The following is a 27,693-nucleotide window of genomic DNA, read 5'->3' on the forward strand; positions in this document are numbered from 1 at the left end:
CCTAACTGCTACACTAAGCAACAGAATTTGACTAATGCAGAAAACATCCAGGATTATATGAAAGTTTGCAAAGTGCCTGGTACAATTTGACTTTTTCACTGTAAAATGTGAACAGGATAGTTCTGTTATTATGATCTCTTCACAGTAAAGAAGAATAATTGAATGAGATACTTAGGAAATACACAGACATTTGTGTGTGCATGTACATACATTTCAAAAATGATGTGCATTTATATGAGGACTTCATTTGTACAGTATAGATTCAAAGACCCCTCATGGAAAATGGCAGTGCACTCTACATGTAGCTCTTTCTCTACAGGTTATGCTTTTTGATGTGATTTCTAAAATTTTAATGGTGACATCCTCAAAATGATGAAATATAAACTATACTACATATGAAAATGATAATTCAAGGGGCGCCTGGGTGGGTCAGGAAGCTAAGCATCCAACTCTTGATTTCGGCTCAGGTCATGACCTCATGGTTCTGGAGTTTGAGCCCTGCATCAAGCTGTGCAGAGCCTGCTTGGGATTCTCTCCCTCCCTCCCTTCCTCTCTCAAAATAAATAAGCTTAAAAAAGAGAAAATGATCATTCACTGATTCTTCTGCAAAAATGCAGATTAATTTTTTATTTACCAATATTAAAGCAAATTCAACTGAATCAGTTTAATACTTTTTTTTTTTACCTTTGTGATAGTAAACAGGTAGACTCTTCCTTCCTCTTTCTTTAAGTCATTCATGTACATCGGTGCACCCACCAAGAGTACATCTGTAATGGTGTCTTTATTCACATCAACTGAACACAGCACGCTACCAAAATAGGAGCCAATCTGTAAGGATAAAGCATATTAACCTTAGGATTCTTAGGACTCATATACTCTTAATGTTATACTGAACTTTCATTTACTCATTCAACAAACAGAAATAGAGCACTTACTCCCTGTAAGGTACTAGAAACATTAAGATAGATAACAGTCCCTTCTCTCAGGTTGTATCATGATGTAACACTTGGTTCTTAAACCTTAGTGTGCACACAAATCACCAAGAAAGACTCTGAATGGGTGCAATCTAGAAAACGGTATGTTAAATAAGTACCCCAGCTGTTTCTGGTGCTGGTGGGTCAAAGACCACATTTAAAAGAGAAACATTTAGGAGGTTTGTGATGTGTGTCATAGAGAAAGGCAGGAGGGGGAATAGGGAGTTGGGACAAATGACTTTGCCTGCCTGTGCAGTCAGGTAGGTTGTAATAGAGGCAACGGCCAAATGCTGTGTGATCAGAGTGCAGGTGTCAGGAAGGCTCAGAAAGATTAAGTGTTATATAAACGGCATCTTAAAAAAACAAGGAATTTTCTAGGTGGAGAAGAGTGGGCAGGCATGTGTGATGTAAGTGTCTGTGGCATGATCTTGCACAAGAGACAAGTTCTCAGATACATCAGGACGGGAGCAGGTGGAGATACAATGAAATAAGAGAGGCTGGGAATCCGAATACTCATTGCACGCCTAAGTGAATACCTCTTAAGGATTTGGTAATGAACAAGAAAGGATTCATCCTATAACACGGTCATTGTTTTTCCTCACAATAAAAGCACAGTTCTTTAAAATATTAAAGAGAGCAAAGTATGTGGCCATAGCTGGTTTGTGGTCAAGGAAGTCAAAGACTCAGGTTCTCTTACTCCTGGAAAATCCATAGACAGTAGGATCACACTTAATTCCAGAAAAGGGAAAACTAAATAGCTGGTTTCTCTAACTCCAGGAAGGAAAATTTGTTGTCAGAGATCAGGGTTGCCTGTTTCAAATATGTGCCAAGCCCATGGGTTAGAGCTGCTTGGTGAGGAAATAGGAATCTATTCAGCTGGCCTTTGTTCTAGTCAGACATGACTGGGAGTCATCACAGGTTCTGACTATCAAACTGTCATGTTGAGAAGAAAGTGGTAGAAAAGAGAGTTGCTTTAATTTTAGAAACATCAAAGCCACAGGACACCTTGACAGGCCCAGATATAGTAGCCCAGTCTTGACAACGCTATCCTGCTCCCTTCTTCTCACTTTTCCTCCAGATCATTGACTCCTCGCAAGAGCTTGCCAACAAAGCTGTGGTTAAAACCCAATAATACACATGTAGTAGTAATTTAGGGAGTCAAAAGTATGCAGCTGGATATAACCAAACAGCACAGGCTTTGAGTCTACACACGACTGGGTTTTAATGACAGCACAACCCCATGAAAACTCTTTGACCTTAAGAAGGTAAATGCCCAGTCACCTGTTAGAAAGCGACAGATCTCAGTATTGTGAAGATTTAAGGAACCTTCAAGTGAATACAGGTCACAGAAGCAGCCACAGGGTAGGCACTCAATGCTAGTTTCCTTTTCTATCAACTCCCCACTCCTCATCTGCTCTAGTTGACCCCACGATTAATTTCACCTGCTACAAAATGGACTTTACCTGGTCACCTCGGTGAGCCTGAATAACGGTGACATTGCCATTCTCGTCAACACTGTATAGCACTATCTGGCCAGTGTAATTTGCCCGAGGAGCACCAGCAACAAAGTGAACGTCTTTTCCGGTAGAAATCGCAGCCACAGAGTAACCTAGAAGAGAAGGACTTGCAGAGTAGGTGCTATTGAAGAACTCAGCAGATGGGCTCCCAAAGTTAGTAGCAATGACCAGAGGTCCTTTTTTTGTTAGGAGGCAGGTGTTAGAAAGTGGAGGAGGGTCAGTGATGTACCCTCCAGACTGAGAGGTATTTTGATACTGAAAAATGAAGCAAGCCACTCCATATCGTTCACATAGAGTTTTATTGGGGGTAACTTACCCAGCCAGGGGGAAGGTGGGGTGCAGACGGACAGATGATCCAAGCCATTACACAACTCTTCTACGCAGCTATTCCCCACCCCTACTCAGGCCTTCATCTCCAGTTTTTATGGAGGGAGGGGCACGGTGGTGAGGTCACAGGGTAGTTACCTAAAGCAGCACCATGTGTCCACCACAGGATGTCTGCTAGTTGTCTAGAGTGGTACCACCTGTGCCAGAGGGCCCTCCGCTGCTTATCTAAAGTGGTGGCATCTGGGGGGCGCTTGGGGGGGGCTCAGTCGGTTAAGCATCTGACTTCACCTCAGGTCATGATCTCACATTTCTTGGGTTCGAGCCCCGCGTCAGGCTCTGTGCTGATGGCTCGGAGCCTGGAGCCTGCTTCGGATTCTGTGTCTCCCTCTCGCTCTGCCCCTCCCCTGCTTGCACTCCCTCTCTCTCTCTCTCTCTCTCTCTCTCTCTCTCTCTCTCTCAAAAAATGAATAAACATTAACAAAATTGTTTTAAGTGGTAGCATCTGTGCACCAGAGGGGAGAACAAGACAGAGGGCCAAAGGTGAAGTCAGTGTGATCCGTGTTCCCTCAGGGCGATGCCCAGATCTAAGTGTGCTCTGCACGGGTGCGACACCTACCTGTAAAGCAGGCCCTAGATTCTGGGTTGTCCCATCAGCCCCTCATGAACTTGGCACTCAACAAGTATTTTTTGAACGAACAATTACATGAATTTAAAAGGTAATGGAATGCAGTGGACAGAACATAGGCTATGGAGTCAGACAGTCCCAGGTTCAAATTCTGGATTTGCCGCTTGCTAAGTTGTTAGCCTTTGGGCAAGTTATTAACCTCATTGGCTCTCAACGGTAAAATGGGAATAATAATACTTTCTTCAAAGGGTTGTGGGAAGGATTTAAATGTTTATGTAGCTAGAATAGACAGCTCAGGAAGTGTCCCATAGTAGGTACTCAAAATCAGTGGCTGCTTATTATAGGAACCAAAAAGACTAAGAACTCTAAATTAATATAAGACTCCCATTTACTATATTGGCTTCTAGGAACTATTTCCATTTGGGAGAAGTGCAAGCACTTCCCAGGAATAACTACTGCTTGAATAGCCAGAAGACATCAGTAAGTGTAATACAGTATGTCATTAAATAGTTATAGCCAAGGTCTGATTTGCAAAGAGGCAACATAAACATGTGTAATAAATATAATAATTAGATGACACTTCAAGGGCTTTGCTTAATGGATCTTGAAATTCAGAGAGGGGCTAGTTTTTTTAAAATTGTTTTTAACCTTTATTTATTATTAAGAAACAGAGAGAGACAGAGCATGAGCAGAGGAGGGGCAGAGAGAAAGGGAGATAGAAGCTGAAGCAGGCTCTAGGCTCTGAGCTAGAGCCCATCGGCACAGAGCCCAATGTGGGGCTCGAACTCACAAACCACAAAGTCATGACCTGAGCTGAAGTTGGATGCTTAACCGACTAAGCCACCCAGGCGCCCCCCCCAGCAAGGGGCTAGTTTAAAAAAAGGGAGCTTAAATTTTCTGAGTCAAATGCTGCTATGCCTTACCTAAATATGAACTGTGATTTTTATCTTGCAGAATTTGGTCAAAGGCTTGTTTAGGAAAGATCATATGTCCACGAGATGTCTGCTGGACCACAGTACCACTCCAGCCATAAGCTCCTACTGCACCCAGCATCAGAATATCCTAAAATAAATGAAAAATGAAGACCATGAAAATAAACCATGTTTAAGGCACGAGAATGCAGGGGAGGCAAAACATTGAAATAAATGGTCTAGGTTTAAGGAGAAGATGATAAAGTAAAATGTATATGAATGTATGTCCAAATTGATATATGCCCAAATTGTTTTAATGTATTTTGTGCTGGAGAAAAGTCTTCCCTGAGGCTATGTTACCTTGATACATTCTATAGATAAATCTCTACTATGCTACAAGAGAAGCACATAGCCACCTTCCAATTTGCATTCAGAGGCCCCCATCTGCAAATGCCAAACAGTGTGAGCTGTTAGAAAGAAGTCAGAAATGAGCCTCCTGTCTCACATAGTCATAAGAAAAGTTCACGGTCGGATGTGGGGCATGCTTCAGAAAATAGGAAGTGCAGCTGGCAGAGGAAGAGAGGTGGGGCGTTTCTGCTGTCCAGGCACATCATCCTGGCAGGCCCCCTTCTGACCTATTCTATTTTCAACATTCTTTCTCTTTCCTCTTGGTCACTTCTCAGATGTTCCTCCATCATCTATATCCTATCCCATCTATTTGAAAATAGCTCAGCTATGAAAGGTAACTAGGGCATAACATTCAGTCTACTTGGTGGAGAACAGCCACGGTCAGCACAGCGAGGGTGGGGGGCGGCACACAAGAAATACAGGCTGCTCTGAGGGACTCAACATCCACCCAAACAGTCAAAAGCGATACATCATCACAGAAGGCAGGGTTGTCAGGATGGGATTTATTATTTTTTTCAGTTTTTGATCTTAGATCGTAGAAAACACCAAAGTTACGGATTTTGGATTGAAAAATATAAGCCATTAAAAATACAGCAGGTTGGAAAATGATGTGCCCATTTTGAGGACAAGAGACCATGAAATGAAGAGAATGACTGTCATAAATGTGGGACTCTGAATCAGGGATGCAGGAAAGGACTGCAGGAAGTGTACAAAAATCTCAGGAAGGTGTGTGCAAAATTCTCTGTGTGAGGGTTCATTTACATTTTTTTTTTTCCGGAGGGAAAAACCCATAACTTTTATGAGTGAGTATCTCTAATGATTGGTGATCCAGAAAAAGTTAGCACCTTGTATTCTCGAGAAAAAAACCCCAAGCCGTTCCTGATCCTTGCTTCTGGCAATCAAATTCTCTGAGTTCATACTGTTCCCTAGGCTTTTCCAGTGTCACTACATCTGGGCCCCTTTACTATCCCACCAGGACCCTGAGCAGAGTTGGAACCAGGGCCCTAGGAAGTGGATGTTTATGACAAGGAAGAATGGATTTTCTGAGCTAAGAAGACGGTGCATCTCACATGTTTCCTAACTCCTCACTTTTTCACCTATCTTCTGTCTCTGCTCTTAGAAAAGAGATACTCTGGCAACTCAGAATTCACCACTGGCAGTGCTAACAAGAGTTTGTGTGTTTTTTTTAAATAAACTTTTCTGGTAGTTAATTGATTTAAAGGAAATTCCTGCAATGACAATCCCTTGAATTAATACAGTGCTTGTCCTTTGGAGCATTTTCTTTTTTTTTTTTTTTCCATAAAAACTCCCTGTGAAACGCGGAAGAGAAGGCATTGTTATCCTTCACTTTTTAGTTGACAAAGCAGCAGCACAAAGAAACTAAAGAACTATGACTGAGAAGCTGAACGTTTGCTCACTACATGGCTCCTTTTTCCACTCTCTCTATAAAGCCGCTGTGCCCAGAAGTGTTGAGCCAAATGACAGCATGGCTGGAAGTTATCTGATTACACACCTTTTGAGGAGAGTAATCTGCGCTGAATCCCACTTGTGACATTTCCATCTGGAAGTTGTCCCCTCCTTGAATAGTACCTGCAAAAAGGTAATTTTGAGAATTATATTGCTGTCAAATTTTAAATCAGATTTTCAAACACACGTGCACACACAGACGCACGTGAACATACGCACACGTATGCACACACACACAATGTTCTCATGGTCACTCAAAAATATTCTGGGATGGAGAAATCACTAAGAAGTATTCTAACATACATGGAAACCCACAATACTTCCAAGATAGTGTTTGAAGTTGGTCTTAATCTTGATTATGCATTAATGCGTTTACTTGTATGCTTAGGATGTTCTTGATATCAAAAACACTCCATATAGGGGATGAGGTAAGATAAAAACTGAAGTCATGGCCTTTTTTTAAAAAAGTTATTATTCCTAGCTAAGAAATTAACTGAATTTTTAGCTTTTAAATATCGGTACTAGAGGCGCCTGGGTGGCTCGGTCGGTTGAGCGGCCGACTTCGGCTCAGGTCATGATCTCACGGTCCGTGAGTTCGAGCCCCGCGTGGGGCTCTGTGCTGACAGCTCAGAGCCCGGAGCCTGTTTCAGATTCTGTGTCTCCCTCTCTCTCTGACCCTCCCCCGTTCATGCTCTGTCTCTCTCTGTCTCAAAAATAAATAAAGGTTAAAAAACATTAAAAAAAAATAAATATCGGTACTAATAAGTGTACACATATCTCAGATGCAGTTGGAAGAGCCAGGTAGCTGACATGTCATGAAGACTAAACAGACGGATATTTGGGTGACGTTTCAGGATCCAGGATTCAAGACTGAGTAGGAATTTTACCAATTGGGAAGTTTGTCCTACTTCTACATATGTGCCTGCCTCTGACACCAGAGCTGTGGGACTCGGTATGGTCAAAATGGTTACATTTCATTAATCTTCACAAAAAGGAATAAGTTCCTAGACCAACACTTTGACATAGAGAGTAATATGTATAATATATAACATGACACAGTCACTTGTTTAGAAGATGTAATAATGTACAAAGGATGAGAAGAGATTCATTTTCTTTAAGATTTTATTTTTAAGTAATTGCTACTCCCAACATGTGGCTCAAAATCACAACCCTGAGATCAGGAGTCACATGCTCCACGGACTGAGCTAGCCAGGTGCCCCAAGACAATTTTTAATAAAGTAGCGCAGTGCTTCCCCAAAATCCATAATAGCAGATAAGGCACAAAATCATTTCTAATTGGCATTTAGGTTGAATTGCGATTATTCATGTCAATGCCACCACAAACAAGTGTAAGTTGTACCATAGGAAGCCAAATAATTTTATATTATCTCAGAGCACATTGGATTTGGATTTTGATGCTGATTTAAACAGCTTAGAAGTATCATCAGATGTTTAAAGAAGCAATAATATTTTTTGGATAGAAGACTCCAGTGGACAATCAGGAAATAAAGATAAGACTCAGGAATTAATGCTTAATTTATGCAATCCCCCTGGACCCAGCTTCTGAAAGATACCTGATATATATAGCAGGTGCTCAATAAAATAGGCTCTTTACTGCTGAGAGTTATTTGAACTAATGACCAGGAACCAGAATTTGGATCATGTGGGATTTTTTACCAACTGGGAAATGTGTTCCAAACAGTGAGTTCTTAAACATGGAGTATTTCTACACCGACTAGACCTTCCAAGGCCATATAAGTAAATTATTGTAGATCTGGTAAATAACATATTTCCCTGAAATCTGAACTATTAAAAATCTTCACTATACTTTTCTAACTTAAAAAAATTTTTTTTAACCTTTATTTGTTTTTGTGAGACAGAGAGAGACACAGTGCAAGTGAGGGAGGGGCAGAGAGAGAGAGGGAGGCACAGAATCCGAAGCAAGCTCCAGGCTCTGAGCTGACAGCCCAGAACCTGATGCAAGGCTCGAACTCATGAACCGTGAGATCATGCCCCGAGCCAAAGTCGGCACCCCTATACTTTTCTAACCTTAAATGTATACATGTTTGTTTTAAACAAATTCAAGAATTTCAGAAATTATATAATAGGATAGAAAGACAAAACTTCTTATGATTATAAAATATGCAGTGTAAAAAATTGTAAAACTATTTACAATTATAATAGATATTACTAAATTGCCCTCCCCCCAAAGCTATACAATTTATAATCTTATCAATAGTATATGAGCTTCTCTGCTTCCCCATAATATCTCCAAGATCATATATTACTAATCGTTGTTATCTTTTAGGCACAAAGTAACATTGACTTAATTTATATTTTAAAACAATTACTGAAATTGGGAATATTTTCTTATGTTTACTAGCCATTTGTATCTTATCTTCTATAAACTACTTATTCATGTTGTCTACTTTTCTTACTGATTCATCAGAGTCCTTTCATATAAGGTATACAAGTTAACATTATTAGAGTAAATATACAGTAATAAAATCAAGAATTCTCGAAAAAAGTTTTTGAAAGATGGAGTTCTTTTACCTTCAATGCTAAAAATTTGTTCTCCTAGTGTCCCAGCCTTTTCTAGTAGAGCTGCTTCATCAGACACGTTGAAAAAATATCTTTCTGTTGGAATACTGGCAATTGCTTTAATTTCTTTTATTAAATTTTTGGTGTCAAGGGCATTTCTGTTTAAGTACCCAAGAACCTTGAAAATAGAGACAGAGAGAAAAAAGGTCATTATAGCTGTACTCCACTATCCCCTTATACTTTCTAGTATTATATTTCTGAACAGAATAGAGCCTCTGGAGAAGTAAATCCATAACCCTGTAGTCAATGGGACTGAAAATCAACAAGACGTGGAGACAGAGTAAAAATGTTCTTTTCCTATAAAGCTGTGAGTAGCCAATGAGAGCGTGTGGTCTTGGGAAGTGATGTTACAAAGGAGCACTCACCCATTAACTGAAAGACAACTAAAAAGAAAATCTACTTACTGCTATGCCAAACCTCAGTATATTGTCATTGTTGCATTCATCAATCACGGCCTTCAGCATTGAACCATCATGTGATTCACCATCAGTTACAACCACCATTACTTTGGTAGCACCTGGTCGTCCTCCAGCAGCTGCTGCATACGCAAAATCTCTGTGGCAGACAAAATTAAAAACTCACTATCAAAAGATGAAGCTAATATGTGGACCTCTGGTTAGAAATTTAACTTCCTCATGAAGTTAGTTCTGAAACTAACTTCTTTGAGCATGACCTATTGTGACTTGGAATTTATCTCTATGTCAGTTCTGGTGACATATTTACCTACATTCTATTTGCAGCCTAAAGGGAAATAGATATACATCTTGCATAGTTTTCATGGTATGTGTGTGTGTGTGTGTGTGTGTGTGTGTGTGTGTGTGTGTGTGTGTATTTGTGCGCACGTGCATGTATTTACATCAAGAATCCTTAGAATTATCTTCTGATAAGAAAAAATTCATTAATACTAATTAACAGAGCAAAGATATTCAATCCTGTCACCAATTTTACTCATTGGATCTGCATTTACTTTTCAATACAAAATTGTTCTTTAAAGACTAATAAGTACAGTTGATAAAATAATTTCAAAGCATTTGGAAAGATATATATGTGTGTGTGTGTTGAGAGAGAGAGAGATTGAGTGTTTGTGTATATGTGTGTGTGTGTGTGTGTGTGTGTGTGTGTGTGTGTGTGTGAGTGGGGTCTGGGGAAAAGACAGAGGGAGAGACAGAATCCCAAGCAGACTCCCCTAACAGCGTGGAGCCTGATGCAGGGCTCCATCTCATGAACCATGAGATCATGACCTGAGTAGAAATCAAGAGTCAGACGCTTCACTGACTGAGACACCCAGAAGCCCCTGGAAAGGTATAAAATAAAAATGTAGGGGCACCTGGATCGCTCATCAGTCAGTTAAGCACCTGACTTCAGCTCAAGTCATGATCTCACAGTTTGTGAGTTCAAGCCCCACACCGGGCTCTCTGCTGTCACTGCAGAGCCCGCTTCAGATCCTCTGTCTCCTCCTTTCTGCCCCTTCCCTGCTCACATGCCCACACACACACTCTCTCTCACAAATAAACATTTTTTAAAAATGTGACACCAAGCCACTGTTCCAAAGGAAACCACTTTTATCAATTTATGTTTCCTTATAGAAAACATTTTATTTAGATGTATGTGCATAGTCTATGCTTCAAACATTCACACAAATGGGGGCATAGTCTATACACTTGTTTTTCATTTTCATGGAGCTCTTTCTAAACCAGCACATACAAAACTCTCCTTTTTTAATGGCTGCATAATATCTCATTATTTGGGGGTAACCATAGTTTAACCAATTCCTCATTATTGTGCATTTAGGGCATTTTGAGTTTTACAAGTAATACTGTAATAAATGTCTTTGTGTATGTATCTCGGCATACTTTTCCAACTGTGTCATTAGGATAAAATCTTAGTAGTGAAACTACTGGGACAAAGGATTTACACATTTCAAATTTGGACAGATATTGCCAAATTGTCCTCTAAAAATTTCCATCAATTTATATTACGATAATGTAAAAAAATGCAAGTTTCTCCATCTCCTTTCCTTAACAATGAGGATTATTAAACTTTTAAATTGGGGGCATTTTGATAAGTGAGAAATAATATATCATTGTTTTAATATGTACTTTTTCATTATGAAGAGATAATGAGCATTTTATATTAGCCATTTATATTTTTTCTCTATGAACTCTTGATTTTTCTTTATCTTTGTCCATTTTTCTTTGTATTGTTCATTATTTTTCTAATTAATAAGATCTTTGTTAGTCAAGAAAATTATCTTTTGTCATATATATATAAATATTTTCTTCAGTTCATTAATCTTTTAAATTTTAGTGGTATATATACACTTCTGTATAGAAATTTAATATTTTGATACAATCAATTTCATTAACTTTTTATGTGTTTATTTTATATTTGACATGGTATTTTAAAAGGATTTCTTATCTCTATGACTTGTTTCTTTTTTTATTTAAAAAATTTTTTTAATGTTTATTTATTTTTGAGAGACAGAGAGAGACAGCATGAGTGGGGAAGGGGGAAGAGACAGAGAGGGAGACCCAGAATATGAAGCAGGCTCCAGGCTCTGAGCTGTATGACTTGTTTCTTTTAATCACCCAAGCTTCTCATAGTCCTTTAATAATTCCATTTTCCTAGATTTAAATTTTTGGTGCAGCTGAAATTTATTTTGATTTGACTGAGTCAGGGATTCAGCTTTATTTTGTTTTTAGATGGGTATCCGGTTGTCCAATAACATTTTCTCTGTCTACTGGATTCTCTTTTTGTATTTCTTTCTGAGGAATGCCACCCGCTCCTTTGGACTACCTACCACCTATATGATGACACCTGAAAGTCTACATCTTTTTCCATTTATTTCTCTCATTTCAAATTTATGTATTCAGTGCCTGCTAAATATTTTCACCTGAATGTGTAAAGGACACTTTAATTTCAGTATGTTTAACACTGAGAATATCATTTTAATCCCTAAAACTTTCCTGTATTCTATATAGAATGTAGAAGGATAGAAAAAGATTTTATATTTGTCACCCAAATTTGAATACAGTACTTACATGAAATATTTTTTGAGTGAATTATACTCTTTATGAACTCATTTATGATTATAAGATTTCTGAGGGTAGAAACCGTGCCTCATTTGTTCTGATTACCTTCAGGTCTTAGAATGATAGATGATAACCATAGGCACACAATGAAATAAGATAAATGGAAAATGGCAATATTTACTAAAACAGTGTCAGAATTCTATTTGATGTTGTAAAGAAACAGACCAAAAAAAAATGCCCCCTCCCTACTTGCGTGCTGTCTATCTCACTCACAAAAAAAAACATTAAAAAAATAATAAAAAAGTAAAAAAAAAAAAAAGAAGTTAAGTAATTCTCTTAACAGCAGCAAGATTTCTATTAGCTTGGGAAATAGCGTAAGAGAGAGATGATAGGGAGAAAACCGAAGTTCTAAAAGGACAATAAAAGCTAAAAAAAAGTCACATCTTCAGACAGTGACCATTCTTCTTGAGAGGAAAGCTTACCAGGTCCCCAGGCTCCTTACAGGGAAAAATACCACATCCATACTTTCTTTTGAAAACACAAGCCCTCTGCAGTCTGTAGCTTCTTCTAGGCCATTTTCTATATCAACCTACTCTTCCTCTGAGTCTAGTTTACTGGACTATAAAGGGCACTTCACCAAAAGGCAATGGACTGGCCAGCAGAGATAGCGTGGCCCAAAAGAACATCTCAATGGGGACAATAGAGATTAACCAAACCAATCATATCTTCTCATCTGCTTATGAGACATATAGGGAAAGTCAATGGTTGATAGAAACAGCAACTACAATATACATCCAGAAAAATGAGCAGATACAATAGGAAATGCAGAAATAGAAAGGACAGGATGTGGTGACTGACCAGATGTGTGTGATTAAGGAAGAACAGAAAGAATAAAGAAAACCAGCAAGTGTTTACTTTGAATGCCTGGGGGAAAAGGTGGTAGCATGAGTCAAATGGCAAAGTCATGAGCATGGGTAGGGAAAAGAATAAGGCTGGTTTAGGATGTATTGAATTTGACAAGTGAGCCAACACTCCAAATTAAATATACCCAGCATCAACTGAATGCCTGTGTGGATTTTTGGGAGGGAATTCAGAATGACTACAGAGCAATGCGGTGACCCACACAGGGCTAATGTGGATGCCATGAGAGTGGAGACAATGCCCAAGAGAAAAGAGCTATAAAAAAAAAAAAAGAGGGCTCTGTTTAGTAAAGAAAAAATAGGAAAAGGAGCCAGTGAAGAGGCAAAATTGTTGACAAAAAGCTGGCAGGGATTCTAGAAGTTTGTGATGTCATGGCAACTGGGGCTGGAATAGCAGTTTGTGTTCGTCGTCAGCAAATGGCAAGGGAAGCTAAAGATGATGAGGCTTGAGGCGGGACCACTGGGTTGTTGGCTGATAAAGAGAGCTACGTTCACCTGGTGGCAAGCCATATGTTTCAAGGAAGTGGGTGGGGGGGCGGAATAGACAATTTTTCAAGGAGTTATGGTAGTTGAAGGAAGAAATGCACAAGATGACAAAGGCAGAAGGTAGGCTTAAAGGAAGGTGAAGTTATTGTTCTCATTTATTTTTTAACAATAGGAGAATCTTTAGCATTTTTGTAAAGGTATATGATTAAAAGGAGTTCTGAGAAAACAGAGACACTGAGCTAAAAATTAAGAGAGGGTTATACAGTTGTAACATTCACACCACCCAGACTGTAATAAGTATAGTGAGCCCATTCCATTCAATTCATACTCCAAGTTCATAAACATTTAAGATTCTATGGCCCTTCTTAATGTGCATGAAGGACTCCATTAGCTCAAGTTGTCTGTGGCCTTGATAAATACTAACAAAGAATTGGAGATTGCTCCATTTCCTACTTAACCTAAGGTCTTTTAATGTTGTTTCCTTTACTTTATATAAAGTCTTCTTTAAAAATCATGGAATGTTTTATAAAAATCCTAGAAATCTAAGACTTTAAAATTTCATTTCCTAGTGCCTTCTCAAAGTGTTCAAATGACAGAATGTTTGAACTTTTCTTAATTACTTCTGATTTAAGTGTGGGCACTAAGTATGTTATTTTTCTTTGTCTCTTTTCTTCTTTCTTACTTAAAAGCACTTCTATTTTATCAAAATATTTGGGCTATTTACATTATAACTTACTTTGCATATTGAATTGCTTTGAATGTATTTGTGAGATCTCCACCAAATTGGTATGTCCGGGATGTTGCTTCAATCATTGCAGCTTTGGTTTTGAAAGTGTTCAGGTTAAATACAACTCTTGGTATGTTGGCATACTGAATTAACCCCACCTTCAAGAAAGCATAAGTTTATTAAAGGCTTGTCATTAAGTTATAAATAATTTCTAATTAACCAATATAAATCAAAATCAAAAGTGCATTTGAAGTGGGATGATAGTATTTGATATGCATTTTCAATTTTGTTCTTAAGAATAGCTATTTTTCTTCCAATGGAATGACTTCTTTGTTAGAAGCTGTTAGTTACAGCAGTAGTATTTGTTGATAAGCAAGATCATGTCCTATCATATATGATTTGGTTCTCAAGAGTAATATTTATAGATTTTTGACTACAATAGTTATAGATTATCTAGTAATGGATTTTTAAGCAGTGCCTTATAATATTTTAATATGGATAATATTAGAATCCAGTTCATAACAGAAATATTAAAATGATATAAACTTTCTGATTAACAATGTATATATACATGTAAACAATTATAAGCAGTCATAGATGGAAGATAACAGCTCATCAATTAAAAACAGGTGCAAAATAAACAAAGAATTGTATTTGAATATGAAAGAAAAAAAGAGTGAGCTAATCAAAACAGTCAATTTGAATGCATTTATTGTTCTGGATTTCCCCCAATCGCAGACTTTAGCATCTTTGGAAGAAAGCTGCTATATGTGCAAGTAGGCAGGAGGTTTTTGGCCTTCAGAGAAAATGCCATTAGAGAGAGTCTCATCTGAGAAATCTGACAGATGGAACAACTTCTGAACAAGGTTGGGGCACATACCCTAATTCTTTAGATCAAGAAGGCCAAATACTTCTATTAATGTCCTTATTCTCAGCACTGAAATCATCCTCTATGCATAGGAGTTGGGGGCTTCTAGAATAGGAAGTAGCAATAAGAGGTCAGTATTGTGAAAGGGTCCTTAAGATAGAGGTCACTACGTAAGGAAGGTGGAAGGGGCAAGGCCTGGATTTCTGAGTTCAATCAGCTACTTTTGCTAGGAAGCAACTAAGTAGGCACTGGGAAGATGTGAAAAATATATTTCTGGAGCCTTCTCTTTAGGACAGGATGTAAGACTTGAGAGAGAGGACAGGATCAAAAATCACTCTATGAATTTCAAAGTCTAATATGAGAGGAAGACGGTATGACAGTCCCAAAACTCCTGTGTGAGAAAGGGGAATAATGAATAGAAGACTTAAGGAAATGTAGTATATTAGGACTTACAGAAAGGTCAAATTTAGATGGTAAGAAAAAGAGACTGTGTGAATCACCTCTAGAGATGAAGAAAATGCATGGGGGTAGGAAGACAAGAAGAGGAAGGCCATGAATTCCATTCAAGAGACTATTAAATATAGTAAGTCATGTGATGGGGTAAGACCATTTAGAGATGGATAAAACAAGCAGATACCTAGGAAAACTTCTCTTATAATGGGACCTTAACAGGATGCTATCCAGAAAGAAATGCTATACCTGGTCTTATTCATAGAATTTTCTGGTAAAAGCCCACAGTGAAACCTCCAAAGATTTGGTGAACACTAATGTCCTCTTAGTATTGAAAAGCAACATCAATGGAAAACGTATAATAATATTTTGTAATACTGTACAGGAAAGCAGAAAATCAAATTTCAATATAGCTAACTGTGAAGCATTTAGGGGAAGATGTTCCAACAATTGTTACTAGATGTTGGACACAAGGCATCAGATGACAGGAACAACCCAAGAATATACACTGGGAACTCTGTCAACTGGTTCTGTTGATATTGGTTCAACCAGAATGACCGTGAAAGGGCAAATCCAATAGGAAAGAAAGAAAGAAGACCCAGAACTTTAACAATAAATGTTATTCAGTTTTATGGAAGCGTGAAGCTTCTGTTCCTGAGTTTTGGATGCCTATCTCAAGAAGATAGAAAAGCAAATTAAAGACTCCTTAAAACATGGAGAGCTATACAAAATTATTAAAAAGTCTTAGTCTGTGTAAAAAAGCAAGGGCTGAGTAAAATATGATAAAAGACTAAAAAATAACAAGATAGGATTATGTTGTTTATAGACTTAAAAATGTTCATTTTTGAGAGGGAGGGAGAGAGAGAGAGAGCATGTGGGAGTATGTATGGGGGAGGGGAAGAGAAAGAGGGGACAGAGGAGCTGAAGCAGGTTCTGTGCTGAGAGCCTGATGCAGGGCTCGAACTCATGAACTGTGAGATCATCAGTCTGATGCTTAATGGACTGAGCAACCCAGGCGCCTATTGACTGTCTATTGACTTCTCTACAAAAATCCCAGAAATTCAAGGACAACAAAAGAAATTAATTATTAGTCCAAGTGGCTATCAATAAAATAATACATATTGGATTTTAAAATGTATTGATAAATTCATAAGTTATAGGAGGGAAAAATAAGAAGCTGAAAAAGATGAAAATGCTACATCCTATATCTGATGCCTGTCAGAAATAGAAATCTAAGCTCAAAGACCAACACTGGACAACGTCATAGACAGAAAAACTCAATGTAGTGCAAATTTCAATTAACTGTCAAGGTTAATGTTAAATGCATTTAATGTGGGGATTTGAAAAATGCAAATATTAAGACCTCATATCTAACAATATTTTCTTAGAAAGAAATCTGTGGGTTAGTGTATGTATTATTCATGTCCATACCTGTGTCTTTGTGGGGCCTATATCCAGGCCTTGGACAAATTTTTCCAAAAAATTCTTTACTGCATCCCAGGGATAAATACTGTTTGACTCATCACATACAACCACAACATCTATGAGGGAAGGGCAGGCTACACAGGAAAAGATGAAAGAAACAGATTTCCATTGTTAATTCACTCTTCACACTTATATGCAAATAGGACAAAGTAAAATGGATTTGAGAGGGGTTGGGTGGTACTTGATAAATCCCGCCTCTGCCCTTCATGTAAGGTATTGCTCGGACGCTCTACACATTCATCACTTACTCTGAACAGCAGGTGCAAAGCTGGCCAAGAGCTGAAAATTGGGACTGATATCAGAACAAACACCAGTTGCATAATACTGGCTTCCGCATTGCTGTGCCCACAGGGGACCACACGTCTTCAAAGAAATGAGAACAATGACAAAACACATGGAAAATGTTAGTCTTCTACTTCTCCATTTGTAAAACTTAGAGATCATTTCTTTTTTCTTTCTTTCTTTCTCTCTCCGCCCCCCCCCCAAGAGATCATTTCTATGATTTCACAAGATACTAGAAATTGTCAACTCTTGAAACTATCGGGTCAAAAAAGCCTCTGAGAGAAAGTGCCTCAGAAAGAAAGAACAAACAGAAGAGAGGGAGAAGATAGCAGCTGGGCTGGGAGACAGGTGTCAGCGGTGTAGGGAGGAGACCCTCAGGTCACCGAACTAGAGAAAGGAGGTGCTTTCCTTCATCTTTTGTCTCTCAGTTATCTGGACTTCAGGGGCTTTATCTATAAACGAGGATAATCATATCTACTATCATGCAAGGTGTTGTGAAGATTAAATGGTTCTCTAGATGTAAAGCATTTAGAACAGTGTGGGGTAAATAACACATGGCACATAGTTGTTAGCCAGCATCACTACAGTTGTTATTCTTTTTTTCCCCCCAAAGTTTATTTATTTACTCACTCTGAGGGAGAGGGAGCGCAGGGGGGTGGGGTGCAGAGAGAGAGAGAGAGAGAGAGAGAGAGAGAGGAAGAAGAGAATCCCAAGCAGTCTCCATGCTGTACTGTTAGTGCAGAGCCCGATGGTGGGGTGGGGGTGGGGGTGGGGGCTCAAACCCATGAACTGTGAGATCATGGCCTGAGCCGAAATCAAAAGTTGGACGCTTACCCGACTGAACCCCAGGTTTCCCTACTGTTATCTTGAACAAAGATTATACTATTCACTTTTACTATTGTATTATATGTATACTACCACTTATTCTATTCAGCAGAAACCATGAACCCACAAGCACCAGGATCAGGCAGGAACCTAAGAGTGCTCTGGGTTGGCATAGATGCCATGGTAAATGAAGAGTCCAGGTGTCATACACATGGGCAGGCCACCATGGCTCCTGCCCATTGCCAGCCTTGCCAGATCTTCCAAATTTTCAAGGAGAGTCCGAGAAGACAAATTCTTTGGGAAAATCCACTAAATAAACACAAATGAGGTACATGAACTGTCAGCTTTTAACGATGTTATAAGGTATTTGAGGACTTCTGATCCCCCTATTTCCACTGCCTAAAAGTCATCCAAGCTGGCACTTGTCTCCTTGCCCACATCATACATACTCCAATTCTTAATATCTCCATTAACCCAACCTCAGATCTTTCCTTTTCATCAGCCTTTCAATGCCAAGAACTCCTGATAAAACTGTGATTAAATCACACCAGAAAAACATTACATTAAATCCTGTTAGAACTGCTAGATGTAAAAGGAGAAAAGTGGGAAAGAGAAGTCTAGTTAAGATCCTAAAGAGCATCTACAAAGTTTAACATTATGTAAAGCTGTGGTTCAATTATTAAAATTTAACAAAAAAGTATGAACCTGCAAAAAAAAAAAAAAAAAACAATTGGAAGAATAAAAGGGAATTTGTTTGACCCAGTTTAATTGTTGGTTGCTCAAAGGAAAAGCAGCTGTGGTCATAGTTCATGCTCAGTGAATAATCCATAGTTCTTCCTCCTATAACACTACTTCATGATGCCAATTAGTTAAGGGAAAAATCACAATTGATGCCTTTGATTAGTTTGCCAAATAATGAATACCAATTATATTGATTAGTATCATCAATCCCCATCCCCAAGTTAGTTTTTTAAAATCACCTTGAAAAATAATAACTCAGGAAGTGTTCAAGAATTTTTTTTTGTTTTAAAAGCAATGGAAAACAGCATTAAGAAGTTGAAATTAGAATATGCCAATTGTTAATGCCAGAACTACATTCCTGCTTTAAGCCCAGAACTTAAGCAGTTTCAAAAAAATGTGATGATTGTCAGCCTTTTCCACATAATTCTTAAGAGTATCTTAAGATTTTGACCTTTTAGGTATGTAAAGGAAGCTTTGGATTTTTTTTTCTTTTTTTTCCCTCTCTCTCCTTCCCTCTCTCTTCCCTCCTTCTCTGCTTGCTACATTGGTTGTTAAATTAATGTCTTAAATTCTCTTGCAATTTTATTTTACTTTATCTGAAGTTACAAATTGAAAATTTAGAAGTACGTCCTGTAATCTCTATATCTCAATATGTTCCTTTTCTTAAATTTATTCAACCTCAAAAGCAAATAAGCAAACAAAAAGAGACGAAAACAATCCTATTTTTAAAACTTTGGAATATCATGAACGATGAAGATTCATTGCACTATTTATTTATGCTTTGAATTACACATATTATAAGTAATATCTGATTTATTGAGTGGTACCAATGTTTGAATACTAATATCTATTAGTAAAAGGAGAATGACATTGTTCAAAATTAATTATATTCTTAGAATAGTTAAGTTATACATCTAGGCTTTTGAGTTAGCATGTCGATGGTATAGACATAACTAATGTAAAGTTAAATTAAGTTTTCTATGGCTATTTTAACAGGGCAATAAATATAACTAGGATCATCTATATGCTGGTGGAAATGTCTAGTAAGATTGGGTTTTTATTTGCCTCAAAAACTTTTTTTTTCGCATGTGATGGTTTTCATTTTTTTATATAGTCAAATTAATCTTTTCAACAATTTCCTATATTATTTCTTCTGTTAGTTCCAAGCTTATAAATTTCCTAAAATTTTCATTTTCTTCCAGTTTTTTATATTAACTCTAATCCACTTGAAAGTATATTTGGATATACAAGTTATTAACCAATTAGTTGTCCCCAAACCACTTGTTAAAGAAGGTATTTCTATTTCACTGACTTGTAATGTTTTCTCACAGCATTCTAGAAACTCAATGAGAATAAATACTAACATGAAATCAGATGAGGGACCAAGACATGACTTAAATGATATCAGATTTGCCAAAGGGTTATAGCAAATGGTTAAAGACTCTTCAGCCTGGAAATGCACTCTCTGAATTAGCAGTACCTATCTTAAAATTCCTATGGGAAGAAGAAACAGGACCTGGAATTATGTTGTTATCAACAAATGCTAAGCACACTTTCCAAGGGCAAAGGATTGGTGTTCTTTTTGCTGCTTTCTTCTAAGACATTCTATGGCAATGGTTTTACTGGGTATCTTAATAAGTCTATATACCAATAGATAGGTATGCCACGTTGGATATCCACATGGTATGATTTATCCCAAAGCAAACTCTAATATTTAAACATCAAGATTTGATTTGATAGGTGGGATGGCGAGAAGACACTAACTTCACACTTTGAGACAGATGAGAATTTGAAAGGTAAATACTCACGAGAAATCCTCCGGTTCCTACGTTCCTTGTGAGTGTCAAGCCAAGGCTCATGTTGGTTTTCATTTCGGTAACATTGGGAATGCTTGTGGCAGCTTTCAGAGAAAAAGATTTTAAAAAGTGAATAAATCGTTGCCATTTATTTAAAGTTGTTAAAAACCACACTCATGTTTATATGTAGCATTGAGTTTAGTGTCATATATCCAGGTACTCACGTTATATATTCACATGTAGAGAAATGAAGGACCTTCAGTGATCTGGCAGCTCATACATTTAAATGTGTGAGGCTACAGAATGTAAGATATTGGGGGTGGTATCTGAAAGGGCATGACTTATAGGCATTTAAGTTTAAAATTTTTAAAAACAAAGTGCTGGTCAAACAAAACACATCTGAGGACACTATTTGGTCTCCGATTTGCCAACCCCCACTCTTTTCAAGGTCACAATGGCTCCATGTAATGCTTTATTCTGGATCAGAAAAAAGTATCCCTGAAGTGTTATTTAAAAACAGCATATACATACAGAGAAAGACAGATACCATATGTTTTCACTCTTATGTGGATCCTGAGAAACTTAACAGGAACCCATGCGGGAGGGGAAGGGAAAAAAGAGGTTAGAGTGGAAGAGAGCCAAAGCATACAAGACTCTTAAAAACTGAGAACAGGGGCGCCTGGGTGGCTCAGTCGGTTGAGCGTCCGACTTCGGCTCAGGTCATGATCTCATGGTCCGTGAGTTCGAGCCCCGCGTCGGGCTCTGGGCTGACGGCTCAGAGCCTGGAGCCTGTTTCAGATTCTGTGTCTCCCTTTCTCTGACCCTCCCCCGTTCATGCTCTGTCTCTCTCTGTCTCAAAAATAAATAAAAACATTAAAAAAAAAAAAACAACTGAGAACAAATTGAGGGCTGATGGGGGGTGGGAGGGAGGGGAGGATGGGTGATGGGTATTGAAGAGGGCATCTTTTGGGATGAGCACTGGGTGTTATATGGAAACCAATTTGACCATAAATTTCATATATTAAAAAAAATAATAAAATAAAAAAATAAAAATGGCATATAGTGGAATCTGACCCAAAGCAGTAGTGCGTGAATTTTAAAAGGAAATTCTGAAAGGATGCTGAAATCACTCATCATCAGGGAAATACAAATCAAAACCACAATGAGGTACCACTTCCTGCCTGTCAGAATGGCTAAAATTAACAACACAGGAAACAACAGATGTTGACGAGGATGCGGAGAAAGGCGAACCCATTTGTATGTTGGTTGTGGTGTAGTCACTCTGGAAAGGAGTATGGAGGTTCCTCAAAAAATTAAAAATACTGGGCACCTGAGTGGCTCAGTCAGTTAAGTGTCTGACTTTGCTCAGGTCATGATCTCACGGTTTGTGAGTTTAAGTCCCATATCCAGCTCTATGCTCTCAGCACAGAGCCTGCTTTGGAACCTCTGTCTCCCTCTCTTTCTGCCTCTCTCCCACTCATTCTCTCTCAAAAATAAGTAAACATTAAAATAATTAAAAATAGACCTACCCTATGACTATGATTGCCCTACTAGGTATTTATCTAAAGGATACTAAAATGCTGATTCGAAGGGGCACATGCACCCCGATGTTTACAGCAGCACTACCAACAGTAGCCAAATTATGGAAAGAGCCCAAATGTCAAACAACGGATGAATGGGTAAAGAAGATGTAGTATACGTGTGTGTGTGTGTGTGTGTGTGTGTGTGTGTGTGTGTGTGTGTGTGTGTGTAATTACTTGGTGATCAAAAAGAATGAAATTTTGCCATTTGCAACAGGTGGATAGAACTGGAATATATTATGATAAGTGAAATAAGTCAGTCAGAGAAAGGCAAATACCATATGATTTCATTCATATGTGGAATTTAAATAAGAAAATTAACATAGAGGAAGGGAAGGAAAAGTAAGTTAAAAACACAGAGGGAGGCAAACCATAAGAGACTCTTAAATACAGAGAACAAACTGGGGGTTGTTGGAGGAGTGTTGGGTGGGGGAATGGGCTAAATGGGTGATGGGCATTAAGGAAGGCATTTGTTGGGATGAGCACTGGATGTTGTATTTAAGTGATGAATTACTCAATTCTACTCCTGAAACCATTAATACACTATATATTAACTAATTTGGATTTAGAAAAAAGATTTTAATGTTTATTTAGTTTTAAGAGAGAGAGAGAGAGAGAGGGAGGGAGAGAGAGAGAGATAGAGTGTGAGCAGGGGAGGGGCACAGAGAGAGAAGGAAACACAGAATCTAAAGCAGGCTCCAGGTTCTGAGCTGTCAGCCAGAGACCGATATGGGGCTCGAACTCACGAACTGCAAGATCATGACCTGGGCTGAAGTCAGACACTCAACCGACTGAGCCACCCAGGTGCCCCCACTAACTTGGATTTAAATAAGATAAATAAGATAAATAAGAAAATAGAAGAAAATGATGAGACTAGCCATGTAAAATAATAATCCCCAACTTCCTCTCTCCCACTCAACTAGGGCATCATCCACTGACTGTATCCATTCTTGAGCTGTGGAACATTGCAATTCTCCTCAACAGTATTATTTAAACATTAAATAATGTTTAAATTTGTTGGCTAATCTCTGCCTAGCCAACATTAACTTTAACTTACCCTCCTTGACCCAGGGCCATTATTTTATTAGCTTTACCTAAAGGTCATTCTTGGAAGTCCTCCTTGTTGTCTCTTCCCTTTGTGTCTTCAAGAAAGGAGCAATCTTTCTAAGACTGATTTTCCCATGGACCAGTGATGTTAATTCCAACCAGTTAATTCTACTCTTGATAAATAGTTACTCCCTTTCATCACCTCCTTCTACTCTCCCTACAAATAGGATCATTCGTTTTTATCAGGAAAATCTTCATTTAACCCTGCTCCTCCGTCCGTTTTCCCAACTCTCCTTCACAACTCAAATTCTGTAAACAAAGGACTACTTTTACTTGTAGAACTTGTTCATGCCTCACATGCTCTTAAATTCTTTGTGATCCATTTCTCCCCTCAACACTATTAGATTCATAATCATGGTAAGAAATTTGCAAAATGTGATCTGCTGGAGTTAAAGAAGGTAACAGAGTTGGAAAGAAGAAGATAGCAGAACTGCTATGTGTATGTTTTTATTCTTTTAAATTTATTTTTTGATTCATTAATTATTTTTCTAGTTTCAGGAGTAGAATTTAGTGTTCCATCACTTGCATATAACACCCTGTGCTTATTCTTTTTGTTTGTTTCAAGTTTTTATTTAAATTCTAGTTAGTTAACATGTAGGGTAATATTGGTTTTAGGAGTAAAACTTAGTGATTCATCACTTACATATAACACCTAGCGCTCATCCCAACAAGTGCCCTTCTTACTACCCATCACGCATTTAGACATCCCTCACCCGCCTCCCTCCATCAACCCTTAGTTTGTCTCTACAGTTAAGAGTCTGTTTCCTGGTTTGTTTCCTCTGTTTCCCCCCACCTCTTCCCCTATGTTCATCTGTTTTGTTTCTTAAATTCCACATATGAGTAAAATCATATGGTATTTGTCTTTCTCTGACTGACTTATTTATCTTAACATAATACACTCTAGCTCCTTCCACGTCATTGCAAATGGCAAGATATCATTCTCTTTGATGGCTGAGTAATTGTACAATAGTAATTGTAATTGTATATATACTACATCTTCATATCCATTCATCAGTGATGAACATTTGGGCTCTTTCCATAACTTGGCTATTGTTGATAATGCTGCTATAAACATCAGGGTGCATATGCCCCTTTGAATCAGTATTTTTGTATCCTTTGGATAAATACCTAGTGGTACAATTTCTGGTCATAGGATAGTTCTATTTTTAGCTTTTTGAGAACCTCCATACAGTTTTCCAGAATGGTTGCACTAGCTTGCATTCCCACCAATGGTGTAAGAGGGTTCCCCTTTCTCTGCATCCTTGCCAACATCTGTTGTTTCCTATATTATTAATTTTAGCCATTCTGACAGGTATGAGGTGGTATCTCATTGCAGTGCTTATACTTTTAAATTTATTTTTATTTAGGAAGATAATGAGTCAGTGCATGAATATAATTTTTAAAAAATAAAAAGTATAGGAGGGCCTGTGTGGCTCAGTTAGGCATCCAACTCTTGGTTTCAGCTCAGGTCATGATCTCACAGTTCATGGGTTTGAGCTCTGCATCGGGCTCCCTGCTGACAGTACAGAGACTGCCTGGGATTCTCTCTCCTCTCTCCCTGCCCCTCCCGAGCTCTCTCGCTGTCTCTCTAAATAAATAAACTTAAAATATATATATATACATATATATATGAGATGAGTATTCAAATGTTAGAGGTGATATGGTACACTGGGGGTGATATAATAAAATGTTTGAACTATATAATAAAACCTTTGAGTATTCACTCCTAATGTGTACATTTTTATTATTTTTGGAAATATTATGTAAATGTATGTTTATAATATGTATTATATATGTCTTATATAGATGAAGGTTCAAAATGTTTGAAGAGCACTGATCTAGTTCACCCATTATCTCCTTAAATAAGTTAATGATCTGTACTCAGTCTTCATACCCTTCAACTTTGGTAGCATTTGACACCACTGAAGTTCCTTCCACCTCATGTTGATTAAACTCCTATCTTATGCCAGAAATGATGCTAGAAATTAGGTATACAAAGATGTACAAGAAACATGCCCTTGATTCTAAGTCCCAATCACTATTTTTGAATCTCTACTCTCCCTTGATTCCCTGACATAGATTTCCTAATCTATTTTAGTTCCTCAGAACTCTAAAAGTCGTCAGTGCTGGGTTTTTTTGGCATGATTAAATTGAGTAATTTTTTCGATGCACCAGGAAATATTGCATGGAAATATGACTTATTTAGCTTTTTAGTCTTGCACCTTTAATAACTTTATGCATTAATAGAAAACCTCTGAGATATGGATAATTAAAACAGCAATTCCAAACACAAAGGATCCAAAATGATGACTTTTTTTTCTTTTAGAATGCAATTACTTAGTCAAGACCAGAAACAGAGTATTTCTCCTTACTTCTAAATGCAACCCTAGTACTGACAGGTGTATACTTAATAATTTGTTTTGAGGAGGGAGAGAGGTATGGATAAACTTAGATTTCTGTAAGGAATCAGCAAAACAATCTTAAACATTAATGGAAAGTGGTCCACAGTCTAGGGCTAGATGGTCCATGAGGCACACATTTCCCATGCATCTTGTTAAATCAGGTCTTCAATCTGCATTGAAAGACTGGATGCAATTGGACCTCATATGACTAAAGATACAAAGGTAAAAAAAAAAAGCTGTCTCTATTTCTTTAAGACAGAATTATGATTGATTTTGTTATTGTTTTTTAGTTAGGTTTATAACAAATGAGATCTTGTTATTTGTAAAAAATCATATTTCTAATTACCACTTACTTTGCAGATTCAGTTTTTCACATGTAGCAGTGGACAGATCAACAGGACATTTATACACGTCTCCCATTCGGTTCTCAGGAAAACCACTCCAAGGTGAACCAACCAGTAACCTAGAAATAGGAATTTTTTTTCATTAAATATAAAATGTTAGCTATAGTTTCTTAAAGATTAAAACTGACCACTAAACAATGAAAAAACCCACATTTAATTTCAATTTTTAATAAGAAAATAGTAATTCATATTTGTTCAGCTATAACCAGTTCTTTTTCCTTTCCTCTTAGCTGGTCCAAATTCTTAAATGATTTTAATATTTTTTAAATGATTTTAAATTTTTATTATTTTTTTTATTTTAGAGAGAGAGAGAGTGTGAGTGGGGGAGAAGGGCAGAGATAGAGAGAGAGAGAGAGAGAGAGAGAGAGAGAGAAAGAGAGAATCTTAAGCAGGCTCCATGCTAAGCCCTGAGCACAGGGCTCAACCCCACGACCCTGGGATCATGACCTGAGCTGAAACCAAGAGCTGGATGCTCAACTGACTGAGCCACCCAGACGCCCCTGCGGATCCTGATTCTTGATGAATACGGGAAATACGTTAGAGAAATATAATGCAGGCCACAAATGTGATCTGCATATGTAATTTTAAATTTTCTACTAGCTACATTAATACAATAAAAAGCAAAGGCGAATTAACTTAAATAATATATTTTCTCTAACATGATATACAATCATTATAAAAATCATTAATGAGATATTTGACACTCTTTTTTCCATACTAAGTCTTTGAAATTCAGTGTTCAGATGTTAATTTACACAGGGAGCAAATGAATTATCTAAGTGGTTTTACTGTTTATTGTCTATATGAGGGGATCCTTAGCAAAAACACAGAGCAAATATACTATGGAGCTCTCCTTCCATGTTAACACTTCAGTAGCCAGAATGCAGGAAGCAGAGTTTAGAGACTGGTGCTCACATCCTTCTTTGGTTAGTTTTATTTCCTACAGAGCTTCTCCAACCAGAGACTATTTCCCTGTGGAACCATTCATCTAACATTTCTGGTCACAGAAGAATAGACAGAAAGAGTCCATGCAAACAGTCTGATCTTTAGAATCTGTAGTAGGTTAATTACTCAGCATCATCCAGTTACTAAGAAAGCACATTTGATTCAATGTTTTTTCCTTGTCAAAGTTGGGAAAGATGAGATGAAACTTAAATTCTTTCGTGAGCCTTCTGCATAAATGTTTTAGCATTATTGATTAAATAACATGTGCCTCACACTAAGTGCCACAATGAGTACAGAAAGATGAAGGTGTGCTTCTATCTACTAAATCCAGTAAAGCTGTTTAAAATACATGCCAAGGAAAACAATAACAGTACAAATGAACAGAAATATATAAATAGGCTTCCCTCTGGAACAAACATTAAAATGGTCAGAGGATACAAAAATGAACACCAGAGGATGAAGGTGTCAGTCATTATTCTCAGCAGAGGGAAGAGTATGAATACAGAGGAAAGAGGAAAATACAGATTATTTTGAAAGGCAGTTAATGATTCACATAGCTAGTGAGAGCCAAGTGTAACTGATTCTGAAGCCCAAGCTCTTAACCCTTAGGTTATTCTCCTTCCTCTTAGCTACAAGAAGGCCTGGCATAGGGCCCAGATTGGGAAAGCTATCTGAACAAATGGGTTGGGTTCCAGAATAATCAAGGAATAGAAACTGGAAATGATGGTCAAGCCATACCTACTGTGATGGGGGTGTGGCTGTGTGGCGTATAAGGAGGCTGTGGACAGGAAGGACACCAGCCAAGGTCATCTG

General features: G+C 37.8%; 1 protein-coding gene across 1 annotated transcript; it reads right to left on the bottom strand.

Annotated features, from left to right (window-relative positions):
- Positions 1 to 684: 684 nt before the first annotated feature.
- On the bottom strand, positions 685 to 26,028 carry LOC125917328 (integrin alpha-2-like; the record flags this gene model as incomplete). The annotated part of the gene is made up of 11 exons (XM_049623564.1): positions 25,885 to 26,028; positions 20,455 to 20,546; positions 17,047 to 17,161; positions 16,745 to 16,872; positions 14,005 to 14,153; positions 9,235 to 9,385; positions 8,783 to 8,948; positions 6,276 to 6,352; positions 4,367 to 4,505; positions 2,438 to 2,583; positions 685 to 828 (listed from the first exon to the last, which is right to left on the bottom strand). Coding segments are annotated over exons 1-11 (1,374 nt in total), but the record flags the coding sequence as incomplete, so codon positions are not given.
- Between the last annotated feature and the right edge of the window lie 1,665 nt (positions 26,029 to 27,693).

The sequence above is a fragment of the Panthera uncia genome, unplaced genomic scaffold, assembly GCF_023721935.1.
Source record: "Panthera uncia isolate 11264 unplaced genomic scaffold, Puncia_PCG_1.0 HiC_scaffold_1709, whole genome shotgun sequence".
Lineage (NCBI taxonomy): Eukaryota > Metazoa > Chordata > Mammalia > Carnivora > Felidae > Panthera > Panthera uncia.